The sequence below is a fragment of the Carex rostrata genome, chromosome 1, assembly GCF_964058835.1.
Source record: "Carex rostrata chromosome 1, lpCarRost1.2, whole genome shotgun sequence".
Taxonomy (NCBI): Eukaryota; Viridiplantae; Streptophyta; class Magnoliopsida; order Poales; family Cyperaceae; genus Carex; species Carex rostrata.
Window position 1 is genome coordinate 8,762,381 of NC_135918.1, and position 15,575 is coordinate 8,777,955.

The 15,575-nt window shown below is 39.4% G+C and overlaps 3 protein-coding genes across 3 annotated transcripts; all 3 read right to left on the reverse strand.

Annotated features, from left to right (window-relative positions):
* Positions 1–1,308: 1,308 nt before the first annotated feature.
* LOC144555232 (serine/threonine-protein phosphatase 7 long form homolog) lies at positions 1,309–2,218 on the reverse strand. Its single transcript, XM_078303530.1, has 2 exons — positions 1,499–2,218; positions 1,309–1,416 (listed from the first exon to the last, which is right to left on the reverse strand). Exons 1-2 carry the CDS (start codon positions 2,216–2,218, stop codon positions 1,309–1,311), a joined length of 828 nt encoding a protein of 275 aa, XP_078159656.1.
* Positions 2,219–4,640: 2,422 nt separating this feature from the next.
* Positions 4,641–7,539, reverse strand: LOC144556434 (cation/H(+) antiporter 19-like). The gene is made up of 2 exons (XM_078304791.1): positions 7,312–7,539; positions 4,641–6,961 (listed from the first exon to the last, which is right to left on the reverse strand). The coding sequence occupies exons 1-2, from the start codon at positions 7,513–7,515 to the stop codon at positions 4,763–4,765; spliced, it is 2,403 nt and encodes an 800-aa protein (XP_078160917.1). The 5' UTR covers positions 7,516–7,539; the 3' UTR covers positions 4,641–4,762.
* Positions 7,540–11,400: 3,861 nt separating this feature from the next.
* Positions 11,401–15,256, reverse strand: LOC144556435 (cation/H(+) antiporter 19-like). Its single transcript, XM_078304792.1, has 2 exons — positions 14,933–15,256; positions 11,401–13,839 (listed from the first exon to the last, which is right to left on the reverse strand). Exons 1-2 carry the CDS (start codon positions 15,122–15,124, stop codon positions 11,632–11,634), a joined length of 2,400 nt encoding a protein of 799 aa, XP_078160918.1. The 5' UTR covers positions 15,125–15,256; the 3' UTR covers positions 11,401–11,631.
* Between the last annotated feature and the right edge of the window lie 319 nt (positions 15,257–15,575).

Consider the following 15,575-nt stretch of genomic DNA (forward strand, 5'->3'; position numbering starts at 1 on the left):
TACATTTTTTGGAAATTTTTTACTAATTTTTTAGATAGGTAAAAAATTAAATATTTGAATGGTGTAGAATTTTTTAGATCAAGTGATTTTCTACCAAGCTAAAAAAATAGTAAAAATTTTTTCAAAAAATATAAAATTTGGTCTCCAAACACACCGTGATTTTTATATATAAGAAAATGGAAAAATAAAATATTAAAAATAAGAATGAATCGGTGAAAATTTTAAAAACAAGGAGTACATGGCTTATGGCGTCCCTGAGGGACGCCATTTGAAACTCATATCTGTCGGAAAAAAAAAAAAAAAAAAATGAAAACCCAGGGACGCCATGCCATTTGTATTCCCCATGGGACGCCATGGCTTGGATGAGGTCCGACGGAAAAAAAAAAAAATTGAAAAATGCTGGGACGCCATGCCATAGTTTGGCCCTTTGGGACGCCATGCAAATGTCCATTCCGTGAGAAAAAAAAAATTTCCATGCGGACTAACATAAAAAATTAAATAAAATAAAAGTTGGACGCCATGGCATATTACGACAACCATCGTCTCATAAAAAGATGCAGAGACATATGTTTCTCTCAGCTCGTTTCATTATCATTTCTAAAAACTGATGAGCTCTGAGATCTCTAAAAACTGATGAGCTCTGAGATCTGTCAGGTAATAATTTTTTAGTTAATTTATTTACAATACTGTTGAACTTATTTATTATTGTAAACAAAAAGTATTTACATTTTGTAATTTATATCTATTATGTAGGTTATTTTTTTTGGAAACAATTAATCATGGTTTTAGTAAATGTGTTTATCGGTGGTGAAATTCGATACGGTCCGAGGGGCGCAGAGTATAGTATTAGCCATCGGTATTCATTTCGTGCGACCGTTAATCAAAATTTTGACGATTTGAAAGGTATGATTTATGGTCATTTTGGATATTCCGAGAGTGAATACAATCTAATAATTTATGCTCGATGTAATGTTGGTACGCCAACTGGTCGTTATTATGAGGTTGTGGAACTTATTTGCAATGGTGGTTGGATGATAATTTTTGAGCAATTAATAAATTCCGGAAGAGAATACCGTGTCATTGATTAGAAAGCTATGACTCGCATAAAGGAGAGACATGAATGGTCAGCGCGGGTCGAAGCATTGTTGGTAAGACGCGGAAAACGTTGTCTTGCAATGACTGCCATATCTTATGGTGAGCCACGGGGCGAGTACGATGTCATGACCAAAAACGAAAAAGTTCATTGGTACGATGAGGTAACGGGACAGATTAAATTCATCGATACTGAAACCTTCAAATACACAGTTATCACGAGAGATGATAATAAAGTAGAATGCACATGTCGAAAACCGCAGTTGACAGGTATACCCTGTGCTCATGTACTAGCTGTTTTCCTAACTCGAGAGCTGCATGTGCCTATAAAATATTAAACAAGTCAATATAAACATAAGCTCATTTGTATATTTAATAATGAAGAGTCTAAGTCAAGTATATGTACCTCACGTGTATTTCTTGGCCCGTTAGCTATGTATCCATATTCATTGTTATCATTTTCGTCAAGATCCATCGACATAACACCATCGAGCACCTGAGGTACCTCAAAGATATTGTACATGCAATTTTGATGGAACCACCGTTGATATGACTCAATCTGATTGCAAGAAAAATGTTCATCTGGTGCGACAATATTGCTACTGTGGTCCGATGACTGAGTCACGTATGTCTCATGCTCGACCGACCAATTAGTAGTACACATACTACTATGAACATACTTGTGTAATTTACGTACATCATCCTCTGGAAGTGGCTCGAGTACTGGAATGGCCTGTCTATACCCGAACTGGCGCATCACTCGATCAAGATAGTGATGTTCAATAATCCAGAAGTGTACCAATGGCACACGGGCACGAAAAAACTCAGCATCTTGATGAACTCGGGATGGCATACGGCTCCACAGTTGTTTGTATGGCTCCCAATCTATGTTACCCTCCCGCAAATCTTGTAACTGATTGCGAAAGTATTTCACTCCAGCCTTCCCATGAGGTTGTTTATATTCAATGGCACCACACCACTTAGCTCCAAATGCAGGGCAAGACTGGGAATCCGGTCTCCCCCAATCAGGAGCCCAACCTTTGTATGGACACGGACGTCCGGTCTGCAACCGCGACCATGCCCAATGCTGTAAAAGTACCACTGGACCCGCTAGCGTTTTCACCATTTTAGCTTTCCGGGTGGCGCCCCAACATAGATTCCTGTACAACAATGCTAAAACAGCCCCACCCCAATTGTATTGCCCAGGAGTATTGAGATCCCTAAGGAATTGCAAATACATCACCGGTACCGAATCTCCAGAAGAATCGGTAAAAAGTAAAGACCCAAACAAATCGAGTATGTAAGCTCTTGTATATTGATGTATCTGCTCCGGTGTAGGCTCACCCTGACCCGAAGGCATGGCTTTAAACCGATTTCGCAATCTTTTTAAGTTTATGGCATACCCAGATTTTTTAATCTCAGAAGGTCTTTTCTTCGGTTTCATTAATTCATCCCATGCCCCAACTCCAAGACACTCATTTACTAAACCCTCCCAATTACCATCTGACATACCAGTCACCGGTATCCCCGTAATTGGCAAAGCCCACAAACAAGAAACATCCTCTAAAGTAATGGTCATCTCACCTACAGGGAGATGAAATGTATGAGTCTCTGGTCGCCAACGCTCTAAGAGACCACTGAGAAGCGAAGAATCAACGTTTGCAACCTTCATTTGAGATACCTGATATAAGCCGAGACTCTTTAAAATGTTTTCACATTGCCAATGGTACGGAATAATGTGCTTGTGCCCTCGAGCCCTCACTCCATTGTTAGGCTGCCATAGTTATAAAAATTAACTTAAAAAGCAATGAAACCATGAATTAAAAAAAGTACAAGTTAAACAAAAAATTTAGTGACTTACATCGGTAGAAATTAATGAACTCCGATGTTGTTGATGTGGCATCCACAATAACGAACTAAAATGATTTGATGATTGAGTTTGAGTCACTACATCTTCTTCAAACACATCATTAGTGTTTTGATAACCATACTCACCACGAGGGGCTGACATCCTGCATGCATAATATTTTCATTAATTTATCATCATATCGAACATGCATATATTCATTTAAATAATTTATATAGTACAACTAATCTAACCCTAAATGAGGACAATCTAACCAAAATAAAATATAACATAAAATACAACAGATTTCATTATTGTACTCACTATATTATTTACATCCATAATCCAACCCTAAATGAACATAAAAAACAATGCATGCTCACTAAATTAATATATTTTATAACATACCTAAAAAAAAATTGACATATAATTGACATTCATAACTAAATTAATCTATTTTGCTTAAATAATAAAGACTTCTTTTGTATAATAAATTATCTAGTTGTTCTAACTATAATTGACATGCCTAAAATACAATGCTTAAGCACATTTTAAAATTAATTAACCTAATTATTAATATAATAAATACAAATCTATTTTAATCATACAAATAAAATCGAACTAAATTATTTAGTAAACTATCTAATTTTAACTAATTCGGCATAATTATGAAAAAAAATAACTTACTTGTAATATTTGGGAACGCCACAGTAATAGCAGCACCAGGGGACCAGCGGAGGAAGTGGGACGCCACAATCCTAGACGAAGGAGATCGGGACCATCAACGGCAACAACGGGTTGTCGCTTCTTTTTTTTATTTTTTTTATTCTTTTCTGTCGCTGTTGGAGTTCGGAGAAAACAAATTGTGTGGAGCGGAGAGACGAGATGCATTTTTATTAAGCGGACCAAGTTAGCGCATGGCGTCCCAGCGTTTTTCATTTATTTTTTTTTTTTCCGCGGACCTCACCCAAGCCATGGCGTCCCATGGGGACTACAAATGGCATGGCGTCCCTGGGTTTTCATTTTTTTTTTTTTTTTTTCGTCGGACGTGAGTTTGGAATGGCGTCCCTCAGGGACGCCATAAGCCATGTATTCCTTCTTGTTTTTGAAATTTCCTCCGATTCATTCTTATTTTTAATATTTTATTTTTTCATTTTCTTACAAATAAAAATCACGGCCAAACACATATTAATATGGAGAACAAGATAAATGGTTTGGATCGACCGTTAGAATTTTGAAAACTCAAATATTGAACCGTAGCACCGTAGCTCTCTATGCTATCCATAGCATCCAAGCCTTACTCATATAGAGTAAGGCTTGGGTGCTATGGATATATATATATATATAATATGGTAATGGTACTTCATAGTTCAGTTGAACAAAATATTGATTGCAGTTAATAGCTCTAAAAAAACTTGTTTATTTCTTTCATATAGGTTGACTGGGGAAAGATTAAACATATGATGCTAGTTCCTCCCTTGACTGATGAAATTTAAAATCTTTTATTCTTCTTCTATAATTTTGCAAACTTGCCAAACATGTCGAACAGTTACAGTTGCAGTGACTTCCGAAATATTACAAATAAAACACTCATATAAACGCCTTGTTGGCTTTCCCCATAATTGTTAAACGATAAATAAAAACATGGTTATATGTTAGCACCATTTGTTGTAATATTTCGAGCTCCCCTTTAGTCTTGAGATTAGAAGCAATATCTTAATTATTAAAATAAAAATGCCCTAATGGAGACCATTTATTCATTGTGCATATATATATATATACAAGCGAAGCTGATTGTTCTATAAGAGTCTATAATTTGGTATCTCAGTTTAATTCAGCCTCAATATCATGATCAGTTGTAGCTGACATAACAGAAGCCTCTCCCTCCACAGAGTACAGTTTTGTGTATGGGTCACTGTTTGGATCATAGCACTGGACAACAAGCACCGATGCTGCTGCAGTGAATTCTTCCGAGGTTAGGTAACCGCCTACTACACCCAGTTCTGGACAGCCTTGCTTTTCAATCAATACTTCTGGCATTAGTGGCGACCGACCTACCAAGAATAGGTCAGTCCCCCTCCCCATGTCTCTGATCGCCGCTGCCACTTCAGCATGACCATTGACAACTGTTTCCTGATAATCCATGTTTTTTCCTTCTGTCATGGCCTGGAATGCCTCAATTGCCATGTTATCTGCTGTTTTATCTTCACTGGCTTGTGGTACACTGGGAGAATTGGAAACCATGAAGTGAGTTACTGTTAAAGAGATGCCAGGATGTTCAGCCATGCGGAAAGCATATGCAAGCGCTTCACGATCATCGCGACCACCGAAAAATAGCACACGGATGGAGTACGTGACATCTTTGGCAGAGACTTGAGCAGATCCACCGAATCCACGGTCGACCAATATTGCGACTGAGCAGGGGGCGTGGTGTAGGACCCCTTGGTTAACAACATGGTAAGCATGGTTGATGGACTCTAATGAGCCATCAAAACCAAGCATTTTGTGGAAAGGTAGGATTATGAGTGCCACTCGCTTTTTTAGTGCAGATGTGATGATGTCGTCGTGAATTGAGCTCAGGTGGGAGATGGCAGTTATTGAATGCACTGATACAGAGCTCAGTTGCTGGTAGGCCTCGAAAGCTCCTTCAACAATCTTTCCTCCTGTCTTGCAACGTCTATTCCAGAAGGACAATTTATTACGCGTCACTGTCTGGACCATTGAAATCGAAGATGATCGCTCTGACAATTCGATGAGGTGCATTGCATAAACTGTCAGGCCACGGCGTTTTGTTCCACGTGATGACTCAATTAGGTTGATCAATGACGGCATATTTCGGCTCGTGTAAAAGCATGCCATGATGCGGAACTCGCTGTTGGTTTCAGTTGCACTCTTGACAGTGCGGTGCTTGTAGGGTGCCACAAGACGGGCCGGCTTGTACACAGCCAGGACAAGTGGGGTAGTGATGAAGGTGGTGAAGAGTGCCATCAGAACTAATATAGCGAAAGCCTCATCATTCAGCACCTTTCGGTCCTTGGCAATGTTCAATACAATAAGCTCGACCAGACCCTTTGTGTTCATGAGAAAACCTAAAGCAATAGCCTCCCGGGCCGGGACCCGTACCATGATAGAGACAAGGAAGGTACCAAATATCTTTCCCACACATGCATTTGCGATGACAAGGACAAGGAGACCCCATGATCTGGCACCACTAATGGAGGCCACATTGGTCTTGAGGCCGCTCGAGACAAAGTAGAGCGGAAGGAAGAGACTCGAGACAAGATCCTCCACTTTATCACTTAGAACGCCGGCAAAAGGCCCCTCCTTAGGCACCATGATGCCCACCACAAAGGCACCAAACAGAGAATGAATACCGATGGTGTCAGTGACAAATCCAGCGGCAAGGACTATGACGAGTGTGGCACAAATATAAACCTCCCTCACAGGTCCCCCTTCTGGAGACATTCGCACCATCCAGGTAAGAATCGGGCGAATGACAATCGCTAAGAAGACAACAAAGGCAGCAGCTGACAGCAGGACCCAAAGTGAGACAAGTGGGGACCCTGAGCCTGACAGTGCAATGGCAAGGGCTAGTAGAATCCAAGCTACCACATCATTGAGAGCAGCTGCTGACATTGCCAACTGACCGAGCTCAGTTGTGAGAAGCTTGAGCTCGGCCAAGATGCGAGCAAGGACAGGAAAAGCAGTGATGGAGAGCGCTACCCCCATGAACATATCGAGAGGGCCTTGGCGTGCTCCTTTGATAATGGTTGAACGGTATATAACAGAGGTGCCGATGCTGAGAATGAAAGGAAGCTGGATACCCACCACTGCGATAGCTAAGGCAGTTTTCCCGGTTTGGCGGATTGACGGTATATCGAGCTCAAGGCCCACGAGAAACATGAAGAAGAGGAGGCCGATGTGGGCAAGTGTGTCTAGCATGGTCAAGCTCTGATTTGGGAACACATAATTCAGGAATGCGCTGCTCCGGCCTAATGCCGATGTCCCCAGCAGTATCCCACCCTGCAATTTAGTAATATATAGAATTTATTTTATAAATAATTCTTTTTATTTGTTTTTTTTTTAAATATCAATATTTCAGAATATCATTTGCATTATAAAAGAAATCAAACTACATATCCTGAATTAAAGATTTTAGAACTCATCTATTTATTCTCAAATTCCTTTCGGAAACATCAGGACTCCGGAGAATAGTTTCATTAGCTAATTTTTCATTTCTAGAAAAGGAATAGCTGAACTCATCTAATTACTGATTCCATGGGATAACTTAACTAATTAACATGACATGATTACCGACTATAAACATATAAATGTATGTAGGTGAATGGGCACCAGAAGTCCAGAACACATACAATGATCTCAGCGACAACCCGAGGTTGGCGGAGGGGCTTAAGAACAAAGGCCAGCGAGCGAGTCACAACAACTACAAGGATAATCTGAAGTATCAACAATGGCAATGCGAAATGAAGCGGGTTGTCTCCCTGCCATGCTCCCTCCGATGAGGTCTTCCTCCCTACTTGGCATGTTGTGTTGGATGACATCAATCCTGTTGTCATGTCGCTCTTCAGGTCTTAGTAGTAATAAATGTGTTTTGGTGGTATGTTTTGTGCATGGGATGTCTATTTATACTCCAATCGTTTCTTTTCTATAGCACATGTGAGGAGAAACCGGGAATTTGGTACTTTCTAGGCCCTACCAATTAAGTAATTAATTACTTGATTGGACGATCGAGTTAGCTAGTTGTTGTAGCAAGATGTACATTAATTGGATATCATATCCTTCGTTAATTTGTTGTCCCAAAAATATTTTGAATACAACATCTTATTCAATATTGGTTAGAGAATGTGAATGAAAGCATCGATCAAAGAGAAGATGATAAAAAAAAAGTGGTTGCCAGCTGATTTGGATTCATGACTACTGCAAGGATCGATGATTGTGCAGCTGGTTTAATGAAATGATTGTTCTTTAGAATTAATGATAAGCTCTTTGTACATAGCCATAGGTGATGATCGAAACCAGGTACCCCTGGTAGTTGTAAATGCTTTTCTCTTATTAATACAATCGTAGTTGTGAAAGGATGAATCAATTATAAATTCAAATTTTATCAGATTCATATTTTTTTCGGGACATTAAATTTCGTACGTGTGGATATTAATAAAAAGTAGAAAGCAATATTCGTAAACCAGCTGTTTGGTATCATCAGTTTTCTGTTTAAATGGTTTCATTTTATTGCAGTGAGAAATCACTATTTGTGTCAAGGTTTCAAAAAAAAAAGAAAAAAGAAAAAAGAGAAATCACTATTTGTCCAAAAAAATAAAAAAAAATTCAAACCAGTCGCAATCAAAAGATATATTTATAATAAAAGTTAAATTAGATAAAGAAAATAACATTTGACAAGATATATTTACAACGAAACATATTTATTATTTTAATCAAATAAATATTTCATTAATAAAGAGAAAAATTATAAAAAAATAGTAAAAATAGTAAATTTTATACATAAAAAATTAGAATTTTTTGAATTATAAAGACTAAACATGCCTCCCCTAAATCAACCTGTGATTCAGTTGCTACCTATACAGCTCCTGAGCTCCCAGACGACAACATCTCACTTTTCCAAACCCTGATGGTTTGTTTACTCAGTGCTCAGTGCTCAGTGCTCTACCTATCTAGCTCCCAGTCCCAGGCGACAACAGCATCCCACTTCTCCTTATCCTTTTAATTTTCTCCTTAGTGCTTAGCTTACCATTATAGCAACCAGGAAACAGTATCCACTTTTCCTAATCCTTTTGATTTTCTACAACCCCTTAATTATATCCAATTATCCATCACACCACACTATATCAATGACAAATGAATTATTCGGATTCGGTTCGGCGAGGACAAAAAGTCGTGATTTGGAAATAATTCAGGTATAATTCAGAAATGATTCAGAATTATCCTGACTAGAGATCTAAGTCATACTAGGAAGCAAAAGAAAAAGAAACAAAAAAAAAAATGTTCTGGGAAAAATTCACGAATAATTCAGAAAATTCGGAAAAAGTTCATAAAATTTGCGAATTATTCGCGAATAATTCGGTCAATGTTCGATCCACCGAATAATTCGGTGTTCGGTTTGTCATCACTTAAAAAAACGAATTATTCGTGAATCTTGTGACTATGATTGTCATCAACGAATTCAACATTATCTTTTCAATCTTCAAATAGTATATATAACAGACAACAAAAATTTGTAACAAATTAATCTTAGCAATTTGTATATGTGCTGATGCATCATGTCTCTGGTAGTTGGCATGCTGATGTGTCAACTCCACTCTGGTTAACCTTCCGGTAGCACCAATTATGAAGTCCCATTTTAGTTTGACAACAAAATTTGTGCATTTCCGAGTCAGAAGCACTTCCATATTTCATCCTCAGGGATAGTGAAGATATATTATTTCTAGATTTTTACTTTTGAGGCCAAATTCACTGGTATGTTCTAGAGATAATTTTGTTTTTAGAGAAAGGAAACAGAAAGGGGGTTAGTGGAGAAGGACCCTTTTCTTATCAAGGCAAGAAAAAGAATAATGAATAATATCAGAAGCAAGATACAAAGAAATAAGAAAATATTAGGGAGACGGAATTTATTCCCTTTAAAAAGATAACTAAACTTATTTGGTATTGTTGGTGTTGATCTAATAAACCAAAAGACATATTCTGAGTTAGCGAGTAGCGTTTCCAGTTCAAGGTTAACATGTTAAAAGATCTTTCATGAAATCCTCTGATTGCCGAATAGGGCCATAAAAGCAAGGTCAGGTGGCAGGTGCATGTCATGCTAAACGTGCGAGTATCTGTCGTGCAGACTTGTGTTGACATGTGGCTTGCCACGTCAGAAATGTTTATTTATTATTTTCTTAATACATCATTGATTAAATAGTAGTGGTCCTGTCTAGGGCTGGCAAAAAAATTCGTAGTTCGTGATTTAATTCGGGTTTGATTTTGGTTTGATTCGAGTTTAATTTGATTCGAAATGAGTTTGAATTGAAACGAACCAAACCAGGTTCGGTTCAAAATTAATTCAAACCAAACTCAAATCTAGCCTGGTTCGATCGAAATGGGTTCGCGAACTTTTATGGTTCGAACCTCATAATAACATCGGTCGTTCATTTACATGATTAAATTAAAATCCAAAATAGAGAGTCATAATTTAACTTAGCCGACGCTCTCTCTCTCTCAAATCTCAATAATCTAATTCTCTCTCCGCCTCTCCCTAACTCACTCTCCCTCTCGCTCTAAAACCTAGCCGACGCTCTCGGTGACTGGCTGTCTCTCCAACCGTCACTCCTCTCTCCGGCCTAGACGGCTGTCTCTCCTCTCTCTTCGGCCGCCTCTCCTCCGCCTTCTCTCTACCTTTCGAATTCTCACTTCATTAGATGGTTCGATCGAGGGTTTGATCGAGTGAGCACTCAAGATACGATTACTTGTTTTATTGCATATTTCAGTTCTTGTACTTAATCCTTTTTTTATAATTATTTGTTGTGATGTATTTTTTCATGAATAATTTTTCAACTTAAAAACATTCATTTCATACCGGTAAAAGGAAGTCATGTGAATTTTGATCCGCAAGAAAAAATTAATGTATAAACTACCGGTATAACTAGGGCTTCTAAAAAATAATTTAGTTCGTGATTCGATTCGGGTTTCGATTCGAAAAATGTGTAGTTCGCAATTAATTCGATTCGAAATGGATTCAGTTTGAAACGAATCAAACCAGGTTCGGTTCGAATCTTATTCAAACCAAACTCAAACCTAGAATAAGTTCGATTCGGTTCGATTCGTTGCCACCCCTAGTCCTGTCACCTGTGGTTGCTAATTGGGACCCAAAACCGAGAGCAGAGAAATAGCAAATGCTCATAAACTTGATCGCCCAATCCAAATAACAAATAAGCCCAGCCCATAATAATTTCCACCCAACAAAAACCAAAACAAGTTGCATTTTCGCCATGAACTGTAGGGTTTTGAAGAAACTTCAAATCTCTCTTAGCAAAAACATATAAAACTAAACAGTCTTAAAATTTTCTATCAGCCAAAAATACCCAAAAATTTCAGAATATGACCAAAGAATATATGAAACCAGATTTGAACATCTCTAATCAGTCACTACTTACTGGAACTTCAGAATATAGAACTTCAGATATTTATACGATATTCAAATATAGAACTTCAGAAATATGTGTTATGTGTCAATTTTGTCCTTGTTTTCTTTTCCCCATTTTGTCCTTTTGTTTGCGTACAAGAATTGAACAGATTCAAAGCTCTTTTTAAAGTTTGTTTCGCTTGGCATTATGCCTGCTTTTCAGCTGCTAAGTTCATAAAATTTAAATGAACTTAATAATTTTATACACCATGCTTAACATGTTAAACAATTACATTTGCGAAGATTATCATTGTATTCCAAATGAAACAAGTTCGCGTAAACGTTTTATTGGCTCTGACGAAGTTATTAGATTATCATATAATAAAAATGATAATATGTAAGCCTCAATGGCTGTTATTATCCCGAGCTGTACTCTGTCATGAGGCAAGAAATAATATTTTAATCCAACAATTAGAAGGTCCCCTGTTGGAGATGATTTTTATTTCTGGCACTTGCTATACATCACTAAAAACTGATTCTCTTGTGAGTTGGTGTCTCAGTCTAATTGAACCTCAATATCTCGATCATGTGTAACTGGTGCAACGGATGACTCTCCCTCCGCAATGTATCTTTTTGAGTATGTATCCCTATCTGGATCATAGCACTGGACAACCAGCACAGATGCCATTGCCATGAATTCTCTGGATGCCAGATAATTTCCCACTGTACCCAATTCAGGGAATTCTTGCTTTTCCGACAGTGATTCTGGCATTGGTGGTGACCGACCTACCAAGAATAGGTTAGTGCCTTTCCCCGTGTCTCTTACTGCTGCTGCCATCTCAGCATGACACTCCACAACCCTTTCCTCGTACTTAATGTTTCCTTTTTCTGCCTTGGCCTTGCATACCTCAATAACTGTTTCATCTGCTGTATTGTCTTCACTGATTAGTGGTACATTGAGAGAATTAGCAACCCTGAAGCGGATCACTGTTAATGAGATACCGGGGTGTTCTACCATGCGGAGAGCATATGCAAGTGCCTCGCGGTCATCACGACCTCCGAAAAATAGCACGCAGATGGAGTACTCAACATTTTTGGCAGAAACCTGAGCAGCCCCACCGAATCCACGGTCAACCAAGATTGCAACTGAGCAAGGGGCGTGGCGTAGGACTCGCTGGTGGACCAGATGGTATGCATGACCAATTGACTCAAATGAGCCGTCAAACTGGAGCATCCTGTGGAATGGTAGGATTATGAGTGCCACTCGCTTGTTGAGTGCAGAGGTGATGATGTCATCATGAATTGTGTTGAGGTCGGAGATGGCAGTCATTGAGCGTACTGATACTGAGCTCAGCTGCTGGTAAACCTCAAAAGCCACTTCAACCATCTGTCCGCCACCAGCGACAGCCTTTCTATGCCTATTCCAGAAAGGCAACCCATTACGCCTTGCCCTCTGGACCATGGAAATAACAGATGATTGCTCTGAGAACTCAACTAGGTGCATTGCATAAACTGTTAGGAGACGACGTTTGGTGCCGCGTGATGCCTCAATTAGATTGATCAATGCCGGAATATTTCGGCTTGTATGGAAGCATGCCATGACACGGAACTCACTGCCAGTTTCAGTTGTATGCTCAATGGTGCGGTGCTTGTAGGGAGCCACAGAGCGTGCTGGCTTGTACACAGCTTTGACAATTGGGGTGGTGATGAAGGTGGTGAAGAGCGCCATCAGCACTAATATGGCAAATGCCTCGTCGTTTAGCACCTTGCGGTCCTTGCCAATGTTTAATACAATGAGTTCGACTAGACCCTTTGTGTTCATCAGGAAACCTAGGGCAACGGCCTCCCGGACTGGGACCCGTACCAGGATAGAAATAACAAAGGTACCAAAAATCTTTCCCAAGCATGCATTGGTGATGACAAGGACAAGGAGACCCCATGATTTAGCACCACTAATGGTGGTCACATTAGTCTTGAGTCCACTGGAAACGAAGTAAAGAGGGAGGAAAAGACTGGAGACTAAGTCTTCCACTTTCTCAATTATAACTCCTGCAAAAGGTCCATCCTTTGGCACCAAGATGCCTACCACAAAGGCACCGAACAAAGCATGAATGCCGATGGTATCAGTAACAAATCCAGCGGCAAGGACTATGACGAGTGTGGTGCAAATATAGGCCTCCCTGACAGGTTCCCCCTCTGGTGACATTCGTACCATCCAGGCAAGAATCGGGCGAACTGCAATGACTAGAAATACAATGAAGCCAGCAGCTGACAGCAAGACCCAAAGTGAGACAAGTGGAGACCCCGAGCCTGATAGTGCAATGGCAAGAGCTAGTAGGATCCAGGCAGCCACGTCATTGACTGCAGCTGCCGACATGGCTAATCGACCGATATCAGTTGTGAGTAGCTTGAGCTCGGCTAAGATGCGAGCAAGGACAGGAAAAGCTGTGATGGAGAGCGCAACACCCATAAAAACAAGGAGAGGGCCCTGGCGTGCTCCTTTGATAATGGTTGCACGGAAAAGAACAGAAGTGGCAATGCCGAGAACAAAAGGAAGGGAAATGCCAGCAAGGGCGATTGCTAGCGTCCTCTTGCCAGTGCGGCGAATGGCACGTAGGTCAAGCTCGAGGCCCACAAGGAAGAGGAAGAAGAGGAGGCCGATGTTGGCAACAGTATCTAGCACTGTCAAACTTTGACTTGGGAATACTGAGTTTAGAAATTTGCTGCTTCGGCCTAGTGCGGATGGCCCTAGTAAGATCCCGCCCTGTATTTGGTAATAAAATTAATTTCAGTCAATAACACAATAAAATTGCTGCCTTTATGCAGGAACTAATGATGAACTAAATTATCTATTTTTCACAATTTGGATTTTGAATATTTTCATTTGTCAGTGTTATATTTAAGGCTACTGATATCCAATAAATTAGTCGTAGTTTATCTTCTGTAAACCTAAAATAGTCAAAAGATCATGACAGGAAAAATAATGGCCGTAACAATTTAAGAGAAAAACAGTTTTTTCCTATAATTTAGAAAAGAAAAGCTGATTTGTTTGACCAGAAAAAAGTAAGTCTCTTTCACCATCAGTGGATAACCCAGGAAAAAGTTGGCTTCTTTCATTATCTACATCATTTTCTTAGGTAAGATATTTCAATGACAAAGGCACAATGCCTACCATACATTTCTCCAGTCACAATGTGCGCAAGTACTATGTGAAATTTCAAAATGAGATACTGTCATTTCACCTGAAGAACATTTGCTTAATGGCTGCTAATTATACAACTCTTGCGGGGATGTCAGTTAAAATTCATGCAGTGCTTTTTTTCTCATGTTTACTTAATTGCATTCCTTTTCTCAACTTTGACAAACCTTTTACTTTGTTTTATTTTAGTATAATATTTTTGTTCGCATTACCTACCTTGAAGAGAAAAATATTTGGTTATTCTTAAGCTTCTCAGATATTAATTTAGGTATACCATTCTTTTTGTGTTCGATCAGCAGTTAAGGTACATGGTATCAGATTCTCCAAGAAAAGGGGTGAACCATATATGATGGGCATAATTCCTTCAAATAACTTAACTAAGTACAGACTACAGAGAGAGTGAGGGGGAGGGGGGATATCAAATAGTACTCGTCCAATTCACGCGAAGATTCTTGCCGGCAAGTTAGGTATGCACAAATCTATAACCCTGTAAATCTAAACTGTCAACACAAATATCGACGTAGATCAGACGGGAATGATCGGGAATTAAACTAAATTTGGTCTGAACCCATCAGAACTCCCCCGTTCCTAACTTAATAACACGACATGAATGCTAATAACAAATATATAAAATATATTGGCAGGATGCAGAGCTTACAATGATCTCGGCAATTACACGAGGTTGGCGTAGGGGCTTGAGAAGAAAGGCAAGGGAGCGAGTGAGGACAACAACGAGGCAAATCTGAAGTATCAGCAATGACAATGCGAAGTGAAGTGGGTTGTCTCCTTGCCACGCTCCCTCTGAAGTCGATTGCATTGGTTTTGGACATGTTATGTTTGCTTCCACCATTGCTTTTCTATTAAAATTGATTGTTTTGTTTTAGAGAGATTTGAAGTTGAATCTGCTTGAGTAAGAAGAAACAAGTAACGAGGAAAGGGGAGGGGAGTAGTAGTTGAGACTTGAGAGAGAGCAAATGTGAAGCAGTAGTTGTGTGTTTGTTATGAACTACCAGCAAGGCAGCGAGTGGGACTTAAAGTTGAATTTAGGTCAAGTCCCTGAATATGAAAATGAACGCCATTTGTGTAAACACATGTTTCTATTCCCTTCCCGGCCGACATTCAAATTCAGGCCGTCAAAATTGACGAGCGGATCGGATGCCGGCTTCTATTTTTATTGTTACACAGGGAAATATGATTTCTTTTCCATAAATTAAAAGGACTGCGTACAGCACTGGCGGAAGGGGTGCAAACGGATCGGTTACGGATACGGTAAAAATATGTATCCGTTTTTATTTTCTGGA